Source organism: Salmo salar, chromosome 10 (genome assembly GCF_965601325.2).
Source record: "Salmo salar chromosome 10, fSalSal1, whole genome shotgun sequence".
Lineage (NCBI taxonomy): Eukaryota > Metazoa > Chordata > Actinopteri > Salmoniformes > Salmonidae > Salmo > Salmo salar.
This window is the reverse complement of record NC_138300.1, coordinates 91,147,344-91,169,860: the sequence shown is the minus strand read 5'-3', so window position 1 is coordinate 91,169,860 and position 22,517 is coordinate 91,147,344. Positions and strand designations below refer to the sequence as shown.

Sequence of the window (22,517 nt, the reverse complement as noted above, 5' to 3'; positions counted from 1 at the left end):
CACTCTCCAGATCCCAATCACCTGAATTCTGATCACCTGTTTACACACCTGTATGTCATTATCACACACTATTTAGTTCAGTTCTTTGCACCCCATCATTGTGAAGTATTGTTTGTTTTGTGACACACTTCTATTTGTAGCTCTGGTTTTCCAGTAATTTAATCCTCCCGTGTATGATAGTTTTGACCTGCCTCATTAACGACGCCTTTTGCCTATTCCCTGCCTGTACTTTAGCCTATCGGATTTCCTGTTATCAACCTATTGCCTGATCTCCCAGATGATGTTACTAGCATTTTCCCTGACTGTACTGTTGCCTGCCCCTGGACCCAGCTACCTGCCTCCTCCTGTGGTCCTTTACAAATAATCCCCTGCTGCGCCCTGTGCTTGAATACCTCACCAAAAAACGACAGATGGATTCAGCAGAGCTGCAGCTACGTCTAGCCCGACAGGAGGAACGAATCGATGAACTCTGCGACCTCCTTCGCCAGTCCCTTCCTGCTTCACCGATATCAGGTGCCACAGCCTCCTCTCGTTCATCTCTCCCCATATCCATGCCTATTAAATACGACGTCTCCCCAGGGAAATGTCAAGGATTTCTCATGCAATGTAACCTGTACATAGACCATCACCCCGCTGACTTCGTCATCTCCCCACTCACAGGCAAAGCTCTGGATTGGGTCACAGCCCTGTGGGCCACTCAAAGTTCTGATCTGTCCTCTGAATCACGTTTCCATGCCCTCTTCAATGAGGTGTTCGACCATTCAGTTTCAGGTCGTCACACTGCGGACCTATATTTGTGAGCTGCGACAGGGCCGTCGCTCCACCACTGAGTATGCCCTTGAGTTCTGCACCATGGCTGCCGGCAGTGGATGGAGTGAACCATCTCTTCTTAGTCTACCGGAGGGGTCTTAATCGGGAGTTACAGACCAAACTGGCCTGCAGAGGAGATTTAACGAACCTAAACCAATACATCCGGATGTCCATATCCATTGGCAACGTACTGGTGAACCGCAGACCTATACATTCACCCATGGCCTGCGAGTCTTCCACACCCTTTTCTCGTCCACCATGGTCTAATAGCCCCAAACATATGCAACTCGGCTGCGCCACTCTCACACCTGCCGAGAGACATCGGAGGTTACGTGAAAACCTGTGCCTCTATTGTGGAGAGTAACTACCTACTCAATAGCTGTCTGATTCACCCCCCCCCCCCCCCCCCCCCACACGAAGGGGTGACCACAACCCCTCCACTTCCGCCTGGGTAAGCCCCTCTACGTTCTTGAATATTACCAAAAGGTAGTTTGGTATCCCGGCTCTTCTTTCTGCTAATGGGGTCAATCAGTTTGTGGAGGGACTAGTGGACTCGGGGGGGCCGCAGGTAATTTAATTGACAAACAATTGGCACAACAGTTAAGAGTCAAACTAATCCCTGTTAATCCACCCATTAGGATTAATGCGCTGGAAGGACAACCTCTCGGAACTGGTCTTGTGACTCGCAACTACCGAAAGTATCACCCTTCAGATTGGCCTCCTTCACTCTGAGGTCATTCAGTTAATGGTGTTGTCTTCGCCTAAAGAACCCCTCATCCTCGGTCACCCCTGGCTAAGCCTTCACGACCCTGCCATCTCCTGGCGGCGAGGGGAACTGCTGTCATTGTCTCCCGTCTGTTTTAAGAACTGCTTCAATCTACCCTGTCGAGCCACCTCTATAGAAGGATCGGAGTCTGCCATTCCATCACATCTTCAGCAAAAAAAGGCGTCCATTCTGCCCCCTCATTGCCTGGAGGACTGCGCAATCGACCTCCTTCCTGGGGCATTGCCCCCTAAGGGTTTGATCTACCCCTTGTCCATCCCAGAGAATGAGACTATGGACACCTATATAGAAGAGGCCCTCGACATGGGATTCAGCCGTCCATCCACGTCTCTGGCTACATCCAGTTTGGTAGTCTCCGTCCCTGCATAGATTACCGACCCTTCAATGACCTTACCATCAACAATTGCTTCCCTCTTCCTCTGATTCTTGCCACACTAGAACAAGTTGGACAGGCTACCATCTACTCCAAACTGGACCTACTGAAAAGCCTCTTCACCTCTGCACCCATCCTTAGGCAGCCAGATACTACCCTTCCTTTTGTTCTGGGGGTTGATGCATCTGAGGTCAGCGTAGGAGCGGTTCTCTCTCAGCGGGTAGGGACACCTCCCAAATTACACCCATGTGGCTTCTTTTCCAAGGAACTGTCACCCGCTGAGAGGAACTATGATGTCGGGAACCGAGAGCTCCTCGCCATTAAGCTGGCTATCGAAGAGTGGTGCCACTGGTTAGAGGGAGCTCATCACCCATTCCTTGTCCTTACCGACCACTGCAATTTGGAGTACTTAAGAAGTGCTAAGAGGCTCAACCCCAGACATGCTTGCTGGGCACTCTTCTTCACCTGCTTTAACTTCACTTTCACCTATCTGCCTGGCAAGAAAAATGTGAAGGCTGATTCCTCATCCCGTCTGTTTGACTCCCCTTCCTCTAACCCAGCTCCCGAGCCCATCCTGCCTCCATCTTGTGTCATGGGAAATCCAATCAGCCGTCCAAGAGGCCCTACGCCACGACCCAGCACCTCCCGACACCCCTGCAGGTAAGACCTACGTTCCAGCATCCGTCAGACCCCAACTAACGCAGTGGTGCCATACCTCGCTGAGTTCTGGCCATCCCAGGATCACCCGGACCGTGGAGCTGCTGACACGCAAGTTCTGGTGGTCATCCCTAACAGCAGACGTCTGAGATTACGTTATTTTCTGTCCCGTCTGTGCATGGGCAAAGAGCCCTCGCCAACTACCTACCAGTAAGCTCAAGTCTTTACCTACACCACACAGACCATGGTCCCACATCGCCAAGGTTTTCCTCACTGATCTGCCAGACTCTTCGGGCTTCACTACTATTTTAGTTGTAGTGGACCAGTTCTCCAAGATGTGCCGACTCATCCCCCTTCCACATCTACCTAATGCCATGGAAATGGCCATGTGCATGTTCCAAAGGGTGTTTCGTCTGTATAGGATGACATAATTTCGAAATGGGTACCCCCGTTCGTCTCCAGGGTGTGGCAAGCCTTCTGCGACCGACTGGGGGTCTCCATCAGCCAATCCTCCGGATACCATCCCCAAACCAACGGGCAGACGGTACGCCTGAATCAGGAAATAGGGATGTACCTTCGCCAACACTGCACCCACCGACCACACAAGTGGAGTCGCTATCTAGCCTGGGCCGAATACGCACAGAACTCCCTGGTGCAAATCTCACTCCTTTTCAGTGTGTCTTCAGATACCAACCCCCCCCCCCATCGACTGTGCCTGCCGTCGATGAGTGATTCCGACAGAGTGAGTAGGTTTGGGAGACCACACATCGGCACCTACATCAAGCTTCCCTCTCCCAGAAATGGTTCGCTGACCGGCGTCACCGACCTACTCCACTCCTCCACCCTGGGCAACGTGTGTGGCTCTCTACCCGGGACATCTGGCTTCGTGACCCCTGCAAAAAGTTCAGTCCCAGGTTCATTGGTCCCTTCAAAATAACACACCGCATCAATCCTGTCACCTACTGTCTCCAGTTTCCCCGCCATTTCCGGATCTCCTCATCCTTCCATGTGTCCCTTCTCAAGCCTGTGAGGTACAGCCCTCTCCATCCTCCAGTGGCGCACCTCCGTTTGATGTTGGCGGCGCACCGGCTTATTCCGTCCAAGCCCTCCTTGACTTCAAGCACCTGGGTGGTCGCATCCACTACCTGGTGGATTGGAAGGGGTACGGACCTCCAACTCACACTCTCAAACACGTAGATCCCTGAACGCAGCTCACTCTCCAGATCCCAAAGTGCTGGAAACCAGCTCTCTGTCTCCCATGTTCATTACATTAATATTTTGCTTCTTTTAAATTCACAGCAGATCAAAATATATCAGCTCCAGATTGGGCTTCTTTATCACGCTAGATTTTCCCACCATGACTTCACTTTGTAATTCTGCTGTGTCTCTTTCCTAAGGACTGCGTATACATATTCATTCTGATGCTATAGAATGTGTCAGAGTTATCCCAACGGTGTCCTATTGAACACTTTTGCAGTCATCCATGTGCCAGCCACTCTGGAAATGTGTTTTTCCCTTCCCTCTTTCAATGAAACAAAAGTTGATCTGTACTTATCTCTATTGATACCTGATTTTATTTTTTTCTTCCAGGGTTTGCAACGGCGAGACTATCAGTGGCTTTAGCAGATTTATCAAACCAAATATTGTTCTCTTTCCTCAGGAGGCTCAGACTCACATTGCATTCAGTGTTAATTCAAATGAAATATGCAGTTAGATTATTCTGTGCATTGTTGCCTGACGCTCACACTAAGTACAGAGCATCGAGGTAACACAAGAAGTTAAAGGCGTTACAGTTCTATTGCTTTTTTTTTTTAAAGTCAGACCTGAACTCTGTTTTTCCTACAAATATGTTCAAGGATGTAGAGCTTTAGTTCAATTTTATTTGTTTAACCAGGATAAACTCAGTAGCAATTCACACTGTTTTTCAGGGAGTCTTGGGAAGCTATTTTGAAGAATAAGAAAATAAAGTTGAAACCAGTGTAGAGGCATCTTGATGACAATGTCCTAGCTTGCAATACAAATAACATTTTGAATTACTGACCATTTGAAGGTTCTCTCAGAAACAGTAACAATTCGGTCTGACCTGATTGGCTGCAAGGCCCTGGTTTCTGTTCATGTGACATTGTTCCAAGGTAGGCAGTACAGTAGCTATCCTGAGGCCCATGTCAGGACCCCCTGATCCTAGAGCAGTGCCTGTCAGGCCTGCACCTGTAACACAGAGACCTTGTGGCCCTGCATCCAGCACGTAGGGCCGTGCTGGGCCACCACACTGCCTCTGACATGCTTTGCATTCAACTACCACTCACGGCCCAGGCAATGCTCCAGAGACCGGCCGTGATCCCAGCTGTTCGCTTCATTTTAATGCACTCTGAATAATATTAAAGCAGAATCAGTTGAATTTATTAATGCAGGCTGCCCCTCGGAGAGATGCTTTTAAAGGCCAATGATTTAATTTAAGCTCTTAAACCCTCTATTTTTGATATGTTACAAAGAATTATGGCTTTTGCCATGTCTTTACACCATAGAGTACAGTGGGCCACTGTATAAATTATTACCAAACCATGACTTCTGGAAACAGCCACCATTAGCAGTCATATTTCCACCCCTTATCCTAGAGACCATATCAGTCCCTGTTCTTGCACTTTCTAGTATTCCTGTCATTAGAGTCAGTTCTTGAATAAAGAACGACACTGTCAGTATAAAATCTATTTGTAAGGTTTTTTTGTAGTCGACTTGGCGGATAAACCGACTCCTACAAAGCAAACTGGCACCTGAATATAGGCCTGGATGTCTTTTCAAAAGCTCCACATGCTGTCTCCTCAGGTACATGCTTATGGAGGGAGACCAATCTGGGACTGTAGCACCACAATCTGGCCCGTCATTTGGATGTCGTTACTGAGTTGATTCCAGGTAAGCCTTCCACTTTATTGGTGTCAAGGTCCTCTTAGAGTAGGCCCTGACCTCTGTCGTTTTAATTCAAGGCAGCCCAGACTCAGGGCACTGGTGCTAATCTCATTGGCCCGTTTTTCAATTGGTACCACTAGAACAAATAGCTATAACCAAAGAGATTTGACACCTGTAAGTATAACCAAGAGTAGTGCCTCTGTCACTATGTGGCACTGTGGTAAAATAGTGTCTCCATGATGGGAGGTCAGAGAACCATCACGAAATCACTCATGTAACAATTACTAAAAAGGGGTTGCGGAGTGTAGTGGCATAATAAAATGATGCCTTTGCTGGCATCATCTGAAAGGCAGGGCGGTACACCTGCAAAGGAGAGAAGGGATCACATCAGTGTTCTCTGTGTTTGCGCTTGCTAGTTTGACGCCTGCTTCAGGGCTGCACATCACAGGAGCGACTGCTGAAAAAACAGGTTGTAGGGGTCCTTGCGCACAGCCTGCCTGTGGTGCTGCCTGAAGGACTACCATGGAAACAAGGAGTGTGACAGGCTCTGGGGGGATCCACCACAGCTGCAGGCACTTCCATTTTGACAGACTGATGAAGACATCACTGCCACACAGTGCACAAAAACAACAACAACTAGTGGGAAAAAAATATGATCCAGGCAATGTTAACTGCTATGTGGCTCAAATGTTTATTAGCAAGCTTGTAAAACATCCAGGGAGTTTCTAATGCATTCAGGGACCAGATTGCATGGTGACTTATCTGCTGAGATTTGGGCTTTTCCCTAGAGGGAATAGATTTATAAATTATTTCTTAAATATGATTATCTCTCTATGAAGAGGAAAGAGACATTATGCTTAGTGAGAATTCTATGGCAGTCCTAACCCTGTCTATATCCTGTCTTTAGCTCACTGAATGAATGACTCAACATTAACAGAGGGCGTCCAAGCCCAAAAGCTCAGTGCTAGTGACTTGACAGCTGGGAAGCAGACAGCCTATTCACCATGACCTCTCTTAATACCAATGACGTCATTTGCCTTGATAATATCTCCACTGATGACAGCTCCAACCTCTTAGTTCCCAGAAGTCCCCAGAGCCAGGCTCAATTCATCAATATTAGCCAACGATACTCATGTCAAACATTATGGAACAGGTAGTGGTTGTAACTTCAAGACAAAATGTCACTTGATAGTTATTTGGTCATCTCTCTCAGAAACAATGCATCAGTAACAAGCTGCAGTTATATTTGTGTTTGGAAAGTTCTGTCTTGTATTTTTAGAAGTTTTGAATCCTAACAAGAGTTTCTAGGATCAAACATATTGCAGAGCACATCACTGTATGTGTGAGATACAGCAGTATTGGAGTGTGTTAAAATATGATGATTAACAGTACCCCAGGAGTGATGCTTAATTGGTTTCACCTGTCGGGACACCTCATTGGTTCTTCTCTGTGGGCACCCCACCTCCTCCTCCATGCCACCCCCACCCCACCCCACCCCCAGTGGAGCCTAGAATGCAGCAGGGTTTCAGCTTGTGTGTGGGATTTAGCTCGTCAGAAGCTCAGGGTCACCTCCACTCCCCCTCACTTTGAAATGGACCCCTGGTGGCAGCTCCTGGGAGAGCCCAGTGATGTCTCTATCAGCCTGTCAAAAGAGATAGCCTGGGGCTCCACCAGGTCCCCCTGAGCCAATCAAACTCTTCACAAAGCACAGATAGATGCTCTTTCACCAGCGTGCTACTGCAGAGGAAGGAGTTCACCCGCCCTCCCGCCCGACTGGGATGCTCAGCACACCAATCAGCTTGAACAAACTCCCAGTGCTGGGGACCAGGGCTCATCTCAGCCAAAACTCTGCTCAAACTAGGGCTATTTTTAAGTGTTACTTGTTTATTTATTTACTCTTTCTTTGAATGAGCAGAACTGAGAACACACCAACTAAACAATAAGTTATTTCAAAGGCCTACTGTGTGGAGATCCAACGACAAAAAGGACTCTAAGAACCCTGATAACATGTTATATGATTAAAGTTCAACTGGTACATGAGCAAGAAATACTCCACAAGGATTTTATCCAATATGTGCATAGTCTGGAAATGTCATGAGGAATTGATTTCCCATTAAAAAGAGAGAGTAATTTGTCAAAGGCAATGAAAGAGCCAGTTAATGTAGGCCCATCAAGGATAAAACTGTTTGAAAATCATCACATTCAAATCTAATACATATAAGATCTAAAACAATCTTCTAAACACACCAATAATCATCTCTAAGTAACATCACATCAATGTTTGAGGCTAATCGTTGTGAATAACTTGAAGATGCCTCAAAGCAAACCGTGAAAGACCCTCTGAGGATTATGTCTGATGGAGTAGGAAGCATATGTTACTCTTCCAGGAACTCCATCATGGAGAGAAAGACTATCCCGTGTGTGTAGCCAACATTTGGTAGTTGAGGTGATTTTAGTGGAAACGTGAAGCATTAAGTGCTGAAGATGAAGAGTACTCTCTGTGAGATGAGCGCCCGCTCATTTGGACCCTGTTATTGTGAGAAGGCAACAAAAGCACTGCAATTGCCACTGCGCCGGACCGACATACAAGGGCTTTGATGTGAGCTTGGTAACCAAGGCGCAGCGGTGGCCGATGCATGAGCTCTGTTCCAATGGGTGTGTTGTGTAATCAGATGTATTTACTGTGTATTCAGGGAGAGAAGTGGTGCAGTTAGGAAGAAAATCATTGTGGAACAACTACAGTTTAAGATGGGATTTTTCTAGATTTTACAATTCATCACATTTTCATTTGAGAATTGACAAATAAGAAGACATCAAAACAGGAAACGTGAGAAGTTGCACTAGAGTATCAAAGTTACATGTGTCTAACTTTCCTTTGAATCTGTTCAGAAAATGTTTTCTTCATAATACAAAAAAAATGATCAAAGGGATTGTACAGAGTTAATTTTACAAATAAAATAATGATATGCACCTTGAATATAAAAAGGCTTTGTAGTAAACAGTTATGAGCATCGGCCAACATAAAAAGAGAGCCATAAAAATACAAAATGAATGCCTGTAATACTTTACCTAAAGTCTATATTTGAGAGATCAATTTAAATTGGTAGGAATGTAAGTACAAAGTATTAACTGGATTTAGCACACCTACAGTATTACATTTACCAATTTGCCCTTATATGAAAATAAAATGTAAATGATTCAAAGCATTGCAGCGGTTCAGTTTTACTACTCAAACCAATAAAAGCCAAACAGCAGAGGTCTGAGTTAAACCAAACTTTCTAGCTCTCATTCTTTTTCTAAAATGCATGAATGGATGCGGGCAGACGGCGTCTCTGGCTCTGTGATTGACAGCTCCATGTGCTGCCTCCCTAGCCGGTGCAGTGCACAGCCCCTGTCAGGGGGGTGGCAGACACACAAACGGGAGAGCGGCTGACTGCACCCCCACAGCAGGGGGCATGGGAGAGGGGGAGCAGGCGGTGAGGGGTCGCAGGTTCTGCTGGCACTGGAGCGTTGCCATCGTAGCGGACTGGGCCGTGCCATTTTCAAAAGGAGCCCGGGCCTTTCATCCAGCATGTCCGAGGGGCTTACCTTCTCCTCCGTGGCGGGCTCTGGACGCTGGGCGCTCTCAGCTCGCTGTACTGCACCTGTAAAAACAAACAGGAGTTTGGTCGGAGGCAGGTAATCTGAGCTCAGTGGAGCGCACGGTAATGGCTCCCCCGAGGAGAGCTGGTGCAGGGGAAAGCGAGGCGGGCTTGCCTGTAATGAATCATTTTTTAAACACAGGAGCAGAGGGGATTAATCACAGGGAGGAAGGATTTGAGAAGTCAAGGGTTCCGTACCAGCGCACTCCCCCCTCCTCCGCCACAATCGCAATATTAGAAGCAGACATCAACTGTTGAGAAGACCTGCCAGTGAGGGAGTTGTAAAACTGCATAATCGCTCATTGCAAGTTGTGTCCTTTCGGAGAAAACTTTGTACGAAGCCAAGAATAGCCTCAGCCAGGGGTTTCTTAACTAGAGTAGCAACTGGCATCAATGGGATGTCGAATTTTACATGCTTCAATGGGAACTAAAAGTTGACTTTGATTTCATCCGAGAAAAGAGACCTGCCACTTTGACATTTTAACTTAAACCCCAGTTTCCTTTCAGTTATGTTTGCAGAATTATGCTCAACATCAAAGATTTCAGGTTTACACAGATTCCTACATGTCCAAACATATTTGTAACAGAAATCAAGGCTGAAAGTCTAGAATTAAACTTCCAAATTGGAACTTACTATGGCAAATGGTTGAAAAACTGTAAGTATCTAAAATATCTTTGCCCAATTTTTGTAGTCTCTAGTGAAAATAACAGGTCCTAAAAATGAATCAAAACAACCATAATGCGAAACCAATTGATAGTTGGAAAAATATTTAGAAACTTGACAAAATGAAGTTTGAAGAAAAATTGCTTTCAAAAGCATTTTTGTTGTTGCTACAACAATAACATGATTCTGTTGAATCAAGGTAGAGAATCCATACTAATTACCAAACCCTGATTATTAGAATGGGAGATGGAATGAATGAGGGAACAAAGTGACTGCCGTCTGCATCAGAACATGAAACTGTTAGAACTAACAGATGCTTCTTATTTCAGGACAGACAAGCTCCTGTCAGAAGTCCCGGTTTGGGGGGGCTTTGTAGATTTGCACAGGCACTAATTGCCAAGTCATTTTGCTGTGAGACAGGAGCCTGTTTCCAGCCTTTGTAATATGGCTAGACTGTGTCCATACCTCGGCCTATCTAAGGGTTGGAGTTCTAAGGTAATAACTATTGTTATGGTTCTTGTGTTTGTCTTGTTCAGCAGATTATTATTCACAAAACTTTATCTACTGATGAGTCATTATGAATGTTTTGTTTTGTTATGTACCCATCATCCATGACATAGTTAATCTGTAAACTAGACTAAAAAGTATTGTCCCAATGGAGTCATTTTTAAAACTTTAACAATGTGTCACATAAAAGATGTGAGACAAAATATGGCAAAACGAAATGTATTCATCTTGTTGTTTTGCCAACTTACTCAGCCAAAAAAATCACATAGGCTTCTCTCCAACATCACTGAACATTTGGCAATAACTCTCAGAGTGACAACATCAAGGGGGCAGTGTAGAAAGAGACTGGGGTTCATTGTCTTTCTAGATCCAGACAGTCACGTATCCTTGCTGAATACTGTTTGTGGAGTACTGTACCTGGGAGAGGAAGGCACTGTTTGCTGCTCCGTTTCCTGCCCACACTCAGCCTCTCTCAGAGAGAGAACAGGATGAACACCCAGTACCACGTACCCCGACAGCACCCTGCCCTGGCAGCTATCTGCTACCAGCCCTGTGATGTAACGGCAAATGACATATCAGCCATGGCTAATATATGATCACATATGGCAGCCAGCAGGATGGCCGGGTCTCACGACTACATTAATTGACTCCCCCACCCTGATGTGGCGGAGGCCACGTCAGAGTGTCTAAGCTGACACAGAGCTAGTCACACCAGCCACAGACAACCACAGACGTCAGGGGCCCTCCGCCGGCCCCTGGCCAATCACAGGCCCCGACGCCACAGCGCTTTTATCACAGAGACAAAACTGCTAATCAGGGACGAGGCTGGAGCGATATGGCGGAGGACAGATCAGAGCAGACCCCATCCAGGCAACGGGGCGACTGAATCAAACCACCGCCAGAAATAATTGGGCCAGGGGTGCTTTAAACGCGTGAGTTCATTAATAATCAAACAAAGCCAGAGGATATATTTCCCCAACACTTGAGAATTCTGTTAGAGCAAATAATGCAGATATCTTCAGGGAATTCCCTCCCTCTATGTGTATGTGAAATTGAACCCTTACCTTTTGAACATCAGAAGGCACCCTCTTGAGGAAATCCAGTATTTCATTATTGTCAATGGCATACGGGCTGCGTAGCTTCTTGGTAAATTTGTTAACGCCTGTGAAAACAACGACACATTAATAAATAAAGGTGTCATCGAGACCTGCATTTTTTACAAGGAGAAAACAATCTTGCGACCCCATCCCTAGCTCTTTCACCGCTGTATGAGAAATTGCACCTTGTGATGGTATTAAATTGATCCCCAGGAACTAAATTGAATCTGTATATCAATAAGATGGTGGGGTTGTATGGACAGGGCATTGATATGTATCATCAGAAAAATACACTACATGATCAAAAGTATGTGGACACCTGCTCATCAAACATCTCATTCCAAAATCATGGGCATTATTTATGGAGTTGGTCCCCCCTTTGCTGCTATAACAGCCTCCACACTTCTTAGGAAGGCTATCCACTATATGTTGGAACATTGCTGCTGGGACTTGCTTCCATTCAGCCACAACAAGCACTGATGTTGGGCGATTAGGCTTGGCTCGCAGTCGGCGTTCCAGTTCATTCCAAAGGTGTTCGATGGGGTTGAGGTCAGAGCTCTGTGCAGGCCACAACGATCTGGACAAACCATTTCTGTATGGACCTCGCTTTGTGCACAGGGGCATTGTCACGCTGAAACAGGAAACGGCCTTCCTCAAACTGTTGCCACAAAGTTGGAATCACATAATCGTCTAGAATGTAATTGTATGCTGTAGCGTTAAGATCTCTGTTCACTTGAATTAAGGGGCCTAGCCCGAACCATGAAAAACAGCCCCAGACCATTATTCCTCCTCCTCCAAACTTTACAGTTGGCCCTATGCATTCGGGCAGGTAGCGTTCTCCTAGTATCCGCCAAACCCAGATTCGTCCGTCGGACACTTTTCCACTGCTCCAGAGTCCATTAGTGGTAAGCTTTACACCAACTCCAGCCAACGCTTGGCATTGCACATGGTGATCTTAAGCTTGTGGGCGGCTGCTCGGCCATGGAAAACAATTTCATGAAGCTCCCGACGAACAGTTCTTGTGCTGATGTTGTTTCCAGAGGCAGTTTGGAACTCGGTAGTGAGTGTTGGAACAGAGGACAGACGATTTTTACACGCTATGCGCTTCAGCACTCGCCGGTCCTGTTATGTGAGCTTGTGTGGCCTACCACTTCGTGGCTAAGCCGTTGTTGTTACTAGACGTTTCCACTTCACATTAACAGCACTTACAGTTGACCGGGGCAGCTCTAGCAGGATAGGAATTTGACGAACTGACTTGTTAGAAAGGTGGCATCCTATGATGGTGCCACGTTGAAAGTCACTGAGCTCTTCAGTAAGGCCATTCAACTGTCAATGTTTGTCTATGGAGATTGCATGGCGGTGTGCTTGATTTTATACACCTGTCCGCAACAGGTGTGGCTGAAATTGACTAATTCAAAAGGGTGTCCACATACTTTTGTATATGTCGTGTATACAGTACCAGTCAAAAGTTTGGACACACCTACTCATTCAAGGGTTTTTCTTTATTTTACTATTTTCTACATTGCAGAATAATAGTGAAAACATCAAAACAATGAAATAGCACATATGGAATCATGAAGTAACCAAAAAAGTGTTAAAAAAACTAAATATATTTTATATTTGAGATACTTCAAAGTAGCCACCCTTTGCCTTGACGACAGCTTTGAACACTCTTGGCATTCTCTCAACCAGATTCATGAGGTAGTCAATGTGAATGCATTTCAAATAACAGGTGTGCCTTGTAAAAAGTTAATTTGTGGAATTTATTTCCTTCTTAATGCGTTTGAGCCAATCAGTTGTGTTGTGACAAGGTAGGGGTGGTGTACAGACGATAGCCCTATTTGGCAAAAGACCAAGTCCATATTATTTCAAGAACAGCTCAAATAAGCAAAGGGAATCACAGTCCATCATTACTTTAAGATATGAATGTCAGTCAATGCAGAAAATTTCAACAACTTCGAAAGTTTCTTCAAGTGCAGTCGCAAAAACCATCAAGCGATATGATAAAACTGGTCCTCATGAGGACCGCCACAGGAAAGGAAGACCCAGAGTTACCTCTGCTGCAGAGGATAAGTTCATTAGAGTTAACTGTACCTCAGATTGCAGTCCAAATAAATGCTTCAGAGTTCCAGTAACAGACACATCTCAACATCAACTGTTCAGAGGAGACTGCGTGAATCAGGCCTTCATGGTCGAATTGCTACAAAGAAACCACTACTAAAGGACACCAATAATAAGAAGAGACTTGCTTGGGCCAAGAAACACAAGCAATGGACATTAGACCAGTGGAAATCTGTCCTTTGGTCTGATGAGTCCAAAATTGAGATTTTAGGTTCCAACCGCTGTGTCTTTGTGAGACGCAGAGTAGGTGAATGGATGATCTCTGCATGTGTGGTTCTCACTGTGAAGCATGGAGGAAGAGGTGTGATGGTGTGGAGGTGCTTTGCTGGTGACACTGTCTGTGATTTATTTAGAATTCCAGGCACACTTAACCAGAATGGCTACCACAGCATTCTGCAGTGATACGCCATCCCATCTGGTTTGTGCTTAGTGGGACTATCATTTGTTTTTCAACAGGACAATGACCCAACACACCTCCAGGCTGTGTAAGGGCTATTTGACCAAGAAGGTGAGTGATGGAGTGCTGCATCAGAAGACCTGCCTCCACAATCACCCGACCTCAACCCAAATGATATGGTATGGGATGTGTTGGACCGCAGAGTGAAGGAAAAGCAGCCAACAAATGCTCAGCATACGTGGGAACTCTTTCAAGAATGTTGGAAAAACATTCCAGGTGAAGCTGGTTGAGAGAATGCCAAGAGTGTGCAAAGCTGTCATCAAGGCAAAGGGTGGCTACTTTGAAGAATCTAAAATCTAAAATATATTTAGATTTGTTTAACAATTCTTTGGTTACAACATTATTCCATATGTGTTATTTCATAGTTTTGATGTCTTCACTATTATTCTACAATGTAGAAAATAGTAAAAAATAAAGAAAACCCCTTGAATGAGTACTGTAGGCGTGTCCAAACTTTTGACTGGTACTGTATGTTGGCAGCTCAACAGTACAGAGAATGCTGTAATGCAGGCAGCAGGTGCACAGTAACACAAACATCCATAAGAGCTTTTGAACAGAGCCTGGTGGCTGACTGCAGAACATACATTTCAGTCCGTGTCCAAGGGCGACTCAGGTCCTCTGAGTACACATACAGTACTAAAGCCCGGAGCAGAGATTACCAACCTCCCTTCCCCCTATCACCACTCCACCCCCAACCACCTTTCCATATCAGTCAAACAACCAAAACATTTCTTATGTTTCCATTCAAATAAGTTTATTCTTTATCTAATTTTCAATACTGTTATTTCCCCCCATTTGGTTGCATTCCACACTATTTCTAGAAAGCAAACAGATACCTCTAGGTTCTAATGAGACCATATATTCACTGCTAGCTACAGTGCTAACCTCGACGTGTACACAAAGAACCTAAGGACCTAAATGTGTGCAGACTACATGAAAGGCTTGCGTTACAACCAGAGATGGGGGTTAACTGGGGAGTCAGGAGAGTGTATCAGTGCTGTTGTTTGATATGATTTTGGTATTGATTGTGTTGGAGGCAGTGTGGAAGTACAGTTAGTTGTGGGCTAACAGCTGGAGGAGGAGTGTCTGTTTCCCTCTGACCGCTGAGACGACTGTCTTCCTCTGTAGGATTGGAGCAGATAATGAGGGTTTACACCAGGAGCCTACACTGCCCAAGGACATCCTGTTTTATATACAGCATGATGCTCTCTGCCTTGCCGCTCGGCTTTGTTTTCTCACAGACCCTGAGCCTAGCCTCAGACTGGTCTGCTTACATCCCCCACTGAGTGAGCTCTGAGCACAATGGGCCTCTGGAGCTAGCAGCCTGAGCTGTGGGCATTACAGAGATGTGAGGATGGCTGAATGTTCAAATGACTTCAATGAAGAACATGTTCTAATGATAATGGATATAAGTGCTATTCCCTGTAATTGTCTTTTTACAACAATGTTTGGCAGAAGGGGACGCTATCCATTCCAAAATACAGTATGTATTATTCTAATAATGGTGTATATTTGACTTACCCCATATCAAGATAATGTAACGCAGTGGGATGTAGTATAATGCTGCTGTTGCCGCAAAGAGAACCAAGCAGGCCAGGCAGGACAGGAAGGGCACAGACCAGTTGAATGTGCTGTGGATGAAATATTACATCAAATAAAGTCAGAATATCATTATGACTAAGAGGATACAAGATACTGCACAATCAATAATGTAGTTGCTAGCCAAAGCCGTATACACCCACTGTCACAGAGAATATTGAACTCCAGTATACTGTAATGTGTTATGAAACATTTCCAAAACTTTAAATGTAAAACTTACTTCTTGACTCTTTCCCCGATGCATGCAATTTCATCCAAAATGCTTTGGACAGTGATGACGATCTCTTGGACCATATGGATTTTGTCCATCAGCCCCTTTTTCCCTGATTCCTAAAAATACAAAGGCACTGATGAGGTCTACTGTGCTGTATGTCAATTGTTTGAGGAAGCAGACAAAGCCCAGTTTATCTCTGCTGTGCTATCATGAGTAATTGATCTATTGAATGGCCTATAATGAGCAAACTATGTCTCTTCAGACGATGCTTTTGAAAATGAGGCAGATTCAATGTTGAAAAGCTGTCATGAGGATGACTGTGAGATTTCCACTTTTGTCTGCCACAAACAATGGAAGTACTCTACATCTAAATCACAGATTAACTGGAGGATGAGAAAGACATAAAATGGCCATCAGTAATCAGGCAGCAGGCCAGATGACCCAGACAGGAAGAGCAGACAGAGGATGTATGGTGCAACTTGTAAGGGAGTCCAATCCCAGAAGTCTCCATTGGGCGGGTTTGGACTTGTTCTGCCTGTGCTATCCCACCCACCTCTATACTCTGTCTGTTTGTCGGTCTGTCCTCACACCTCTCTGTGTGTGTGAGGGAGAAGTAGCTCAGCCACCCCAGAGCGCAGGGTTGTAATCATTGGATGTATTCTCACTCATATACAACTCTCATATCATGTGAATGGACTACGGCAATGTCCACCTTCATCACCAACAAAGTGTATATATAGTGTTATAGTGTTCATTTTGTATTGATATATAAATATCATAGTGCAAAAGCTGTGATATGATACAGACATCTTACATAGACCAGATGGACATGGTATGGGAAGGTGTCAGTCAATTTCAGTGTGGGGGAAAAAAATAGATATTCTCAGGCTTGTCTTGAGTTGAATTAGACATGATCAGATGAGTGCTGCTAACAGCAGAGGAGAAGCAGCGCTGGGAAGCTTTCCAGAAGGAGAGGCTGGAGATGATAACACCAGTAATGCAAGCTAAAGAGGGCTGAGAAGACTCACATCAAAAGGAGGACATAATGACAAGAATGATGACAGAGAAGAGCGAGGGAGCGAGAGGGGAGGTATCTGATGGAGTCTAACAGGAGGCTTGAGGATGTCTATATGTTTGTGTTAGAAGGCAATTCCAGCCCCAGCCTGGGCTCAGTGACAGTGTCCAGACAGAACGCTTTTATCAGAGTCTCATGAGGCAGCCCCTGGGAAACATGCTGTCCGCCAGGCAGCACAGAGCAACGAGACTCCCCACTGTCAGTCCCCAGTCTCCTCCACAACAACCACAGGAAGAGAGCAATTCCCACCAGGCCGCTGGAAATCTCTCAAATATGCTCTCTCAGAGATCCATGAAGAGATTATTATCCTATAGTATGATACTAAAGAGAGAGAGGGATAGTACTGTAGCCTATTTTCCTATAGAAGAGATTACTATCCCATAGTGTAATATAATAGAGAGAGAGGGGTAGTACTGTAGCCTATCATCCTATAGAATAGATTACTATCCCATAGTGTAATATAATAGAGAGGGAGGGATAGTACTGTAGCCTATCATCCTATAGAATAGATTACTATCCCATAGTGTAATATAATAGAGAGGGATGGATAGTACTGTAGCATATCATCCTATAGAATAGATTACTATCCCATAGTGTAATATAATAGAGAGGGAGGGATAGTACTGTAGCCTATCATCCTATAGAATAGATTACTATCCCATAGTGTAATATAATAGAGAGGGAGGGATAGTACTGTAGCCTATCATCCTATAGAATAGATTACTATCCCATAGTGTAATATAATAGAGGGAGGGATAGTACTGAAGCGTATCATCCTATGTATCATTGTTTTATAGAAGAGACACGGCACTGTCTGCAGCGAGACAAGAAAAACTCCAACCTCAGTCTAATGTGATAGCAGAATGCATATAATTTACTTCACATTAGGTGTTAATTTAGCTCTTTCTCCTGAGCTCTGAGTCACACCCGAGGAAACTGTTTGTGCCTGCTAAAAGCCATTAAGATCCATGTCTGTGTGTTCCTGATGGACAGAGAGCTGCGCACGGGGAAATGAGAGCTCACTGGATATGGAGCCTCATCAGTTAGAGATATGAAAGGGAATCTGAGCCTATCTAAAATTGATTAAGGCCCCCTAAACATGAATTAGGATTCAAATCTGATCAAATCTGATATGAACTCTTATTTAGAACAGATAGGACTGTGTGCACAAGGTAGATGTAGCCAAAGATGACTTAGGCGAAGAAAAATAAACAATAATAATAATAATAATTGAGGTTTCATTTGAAAAAAAAAATCATCCAAATGATATGTACTTTAAAGTATGCATCAATAAGCTCTCATGATTATCACCTTTCATCTCCCTTGAAGTCCTCCATCTCCTTAGTGATGAGCATTGGAAGTCCTTTACTACATCACTCATTTGATTATATTATTTATCTTCGTTCATTTTCCCTTTCAGCCGCCTACAAAATTGTTCTGTGCTGCTGGTAAACAAAAATAAATAAAATGGCTTCCTTTGAAGTGAAAGGGATGGGTATACTGGTGGGGATGGACCACAAAAATCATAAATGTGTACTGATTAGGAAACCTGTGTCAAATCATATTCTCATTTCAGATAAAATTGTAAAGGCTATACCTTTTAAAGGGAACAGATTTGATCTCCTGCACAAAGGTAAATAGAAAATGTGGTTTCACAGGCATGTGGGGCATAATAAACTGCTGAAAAAAGTTAATTTAACATTGCTTTAATTTGAATAAATGGAACCAAATTTGAATATTCATTCAAAGCTTGACTGAATATTTTCTAGTGACTTATTCCACAAAGAAGAGAAACGTTAATCTTAATGTAAAACACCTGTGATTTTGACATGGATTCTTTTATCATATTAAAACGAGCTAACAAACAAATGGATACACAAACAAACGTGTGAGGAGTGAGCAGCTCCCAGAGGCAGTACGTGTTACATACCTCCCATAATGCACATCACTGACTATGACATCAGCAGTCTGTCTGGCTGGTGTGCTGAAGGTGACCCAGTGGTGACTAGGGTCTGAGGGGGTAAGGGAAAGCACCCCTTCAGCTCAGTCTGTCACCCCCTCAACCCCCTCAACCCACCTACCCAACCCCCTGCTCCCCTGGGCAGTGCTTGAGGAGCAACACTCCCCCCTATTTACCCTGGACCAGCCATACCAGCCAGGGGCCATAGAAGACCTGTTTTATCTTCTCTGTTCATTGTGGTGGAGATCTATGGGCTTGTTTTGCTTTTCTAGTTTTTTTTACGTTATTTAATAAATATTGTCCATCTACACAATTGATACCTAAGGCCAAAGGGAAGTCACTTTGCCATACATCATTTGTAAGCTGTCTTTTTCCCTGAGGACAGATTTGTTCACAGAGAGAGAGAAATCTGTTGTGTATTATCCTGATGTAACGTAGCCGGGCCTTTCGACTCTCTTTAACGTCATGCTTTCACATTCCAACTGCTCTATCGGAAGTTTACATATCTCCTTCCTCCAGGGGAAAACCGGGAAAAAACATTTGAGTGGCAATGGTAACCTTCTCAGAGGGAATAGCCTTTATTCACTTCTTAGCGAAAGGACTACAAGAAAAAAATAGTGCCTTTGAAGTCATGAAATTAACACTGATCACTCTTTAACCCCAAATAGTTTGAAAGAGCACTTTGATATGAAGTGTAAAGCTACATTGCCTGGTCTGTCTACATGATATCACATTTAAGTGACAGCAAAACCATAACACGACTTTCAAATAAGCCACTTTAAATTAAAGCTGACATCTTAAAACAAACACAGGCAACTGCTTAATTAGTCAATGAAAGCAGATATTTCATTTTCACAGAGTGTGAATGGGCTTAGTGGGCTCACGTTAAACCTTTCAGAGAGGACTTCAAGGAACAAGAATGATTTGGTTTAAGCCGTTACACTGAGCGCCACAACACATGGACATGTACTTGGAAAAATCTACTCCCTGCTTTTTAAAAACATACTTATTTTTTAATCTAAAGGAGAAAACAGAGAATAAAAATATAAAAAAGCCAAATCATTGAGGTTGAGTTAAATTATAAAGACCTGCTACTAATGATCCTATTCAGTAGTAGAATTATTAAAAGCAACAAAAGCAGCATATCCTCATTCACTATTCATACAAACACACAATTGTCATATCATTACTATTTGTTTGGGGACTGGGTTGTCTTTTCTAAGCTATGATTACAAATGCAGTGCAACTAAGCGTAAACTGTATTATGTGTATGCACACATACCATGAATTAGCCGGTGCTTTCAGACAGGATTTGGAGGACAGGCCTGTTTTTTAGCAGAGGGTGTTCCTCTCCGTAGATGATGGTAGCCCCCGGTCATCACAACAGAATATATTAAGCACATTATGGATATGATTCCTGGGCCCAGACACACTGCAGAGGGGTCAATGCTTGGAGGCTTTGCAGCAGCTCCACACTTCCCCACTTCTCCACCATAAAGCAATAATACACATCCCATTAACTCTTGCCTCTCCTAACTAAAACGAAGGGAAATGTCTAGATAAGAGGAACAAGGAGTAAAAGACATGACACTTTTGTCTTCTTCTTTTGGTGTGGGCAGCAGTGGAGGCTGTTGGGAGGAGCTATAGGAGGATGGGCTCATTGTAATGGTTGGAATGGAATAAATTGAACCTCCACTGGTGGGCAGGCATTAAAATAACTGTTTTGGTATTATCAATTTCAGATGAACAATTATAAATAAGGCATTATGAATATTGAGATCCAATTGTTTAAGTGACTGATAATCTTGATAGAACAGTAAGTACATGCTCTTAGCCTCATTTGTTATTGTAGGGAAAAGGTTCATCTCATAGTAACCATCCCATTTAGAAAAGTCTAGTGAGAAAATCTTCACTCGCTGCTAATATCTCCGAAGACAGACAAACTTCAATTAATGATGCAGTTTAACGTAGATTTGGAGTTTAAAAGGGCTGGGACACTGCGGCAGAGCACATTTGTAGTGATACTGAATACTGAATGAAATAGGCTGCAGGTGCTGAAGGAAATGTGTTTGTTCACATGCTATTACTGTTTACCTACATTCTGTCCTCATTTTGAATGCATGAAATGTTCTCTTCTTGGGTAAAGACAAGCTTCTGAGAAAGGATTTCCAGTGGAACTATGCAAAAGTCCCAACTAGAACTTGTACAACTGGCATACAGAATATACTATAGAATAGTCCAAAATAAAGGAAATAAAATACCTTCTCATCTTCCTCCTCATCATCGGTCATGTTCATGTTCACCTACAAGAGAATGGAGAGAGGTAGTGTGTTTTCAAATGGACAGGGACACATGCGGGCACTGGAGCATTTTGAACAAACACCTAGTAATGAAATTCTGCTCTAGTACATATACCCCTATTGGGAGAGGCCTGTTTCCATAGAGACGGCATCACAGGGGTGACCTCACACAAAAGGAGAGGTGAAAGAGGGCCTTCCTCACAAGAGCACTGTCACAGCAAAGCAATCTAATTTCTTCACAACATAAACACAACAGAAAAACAGAAAGAGGAAAAAAACATTTAATTTGGATGCTGTTGCCTAGATCCCTTTACATCAAGTCATCCCTGACCCCTGCATGGTGCACACTGTGACATTGCCTGGGAACAGGGTTGCGTTACTGCCGGGCACAGGGTCACAGAGAGGTGAAAGAGGCTCCACACTGGATATGAGGGTGAATCCAGGCTTTAACATTTCCCGGGGACTGCATCTTTGCCAGCAGCCTCAAACACAATCAGTGGGCTAGGGATGGGGATGGGGACGTTGCTGCAGGGAGGGGATGTTTGCAGGCCAAGGCCCCAGCCGTCGAGATGGCTTACAACACAGTGAAATTGGAGGGCATTGAGATGTGTGAACAGCATTAACCTTTACAGACATGGCTAGGGGAGACTTGATTTCCATAACCTAGGCTTTGATACAGAGGAGATAGCCGTGCCAACTTGAGAATGTACTCAATGCATTTTGTCTACAACAGTATCTACACAACATCAATACAATGTTGTATGCTGAAATAATACTGTACTGGTATCAACATGGTCAAAAAAAAACATTCAGCTAATATTTTGCAAAACTGATGGTAATAACTCTTGTCACGCCCTGATCTGTTTCACCTGTCCCTGTGATTGTCTCCACCCCCTCCAGGTGTCGCTTATTTTCCCCGGTGTATTTATCCCTGTGTTTCCTGTCTGTCTGTGCCAGTTCGTCTTGTATGTTTGTCAAGTCAACCAGCGTGTTTTTCCTGTTCTCTTTTTGATTGTCTTCCCGGTTTTGACCCCTGCCTGACTCTAGACTACTTCCCTGCCTACCTGATCATCCTGCCTGCCCTGACCTTGATTCTGCCTGCCCTTCGGTACCTTTTGGACTCTGAACTGGTTTTGACCCGTTTGCCTGTCCACGACCATTCTCTTGCCTTACCCTATTGGATTCTTAAATATTGTAAGATTCCAACCATCTGCCTCCTGTGTCTGCATCTGGGTCTCGCCTTGTGTCATGATAACTCTTGATTATTGTAGGGCATTGCGGGCAGTTCAATTCAGGTAGCGGGAGTGCAAGTCTATGTTCTGAGGGTGACAGAGTCTAGCAGAGAGAGTTGGTG

General features: G+C 44.2%; 1 protein-coding gene across 2 annotated transcripts in view; it reads right to left on the bottom strand.

The window, feature by feature from the left end:
* Positions 1-8,270: 8,270 nt before the first annotated feature.
* LOC106560804 (multiple C2 and transmembrane domain-containing protein 2) overlaps positions 8,271-22,517 on the bottom strand; it is a 42,008-nt gene continuing 27,761 nt past the window's right edge. For both annotated transcript variants that reach the window (XM_045688212.2, XM_014124109.3), the window contains 5 exons: positions 21,125-21,166; positions 15,835-15,944; positions 15,537-15,646; positions 11,405-11,502; positions 8,271-9,172 (listed from right to left, as the gene is read on the bottom strand). In XM_045688212.2, the coding sequence (XP_045544168.2) occupies positions 9,113-9,172; positions 11,405-11,502; positions 15,537-15,646; positions 15,835-15,944; positions 21,125-21,166 (420 nt within the window). In that variant the 3' untranslated portion in view covers positions 8,271-9,112. The remainder of the gene's footprint in view (positions 9,173-11,404; positions 11,503-15,536; positions 15,647-15,834; positions 15,945-21,124; positions 21,167-22,517) is intronic.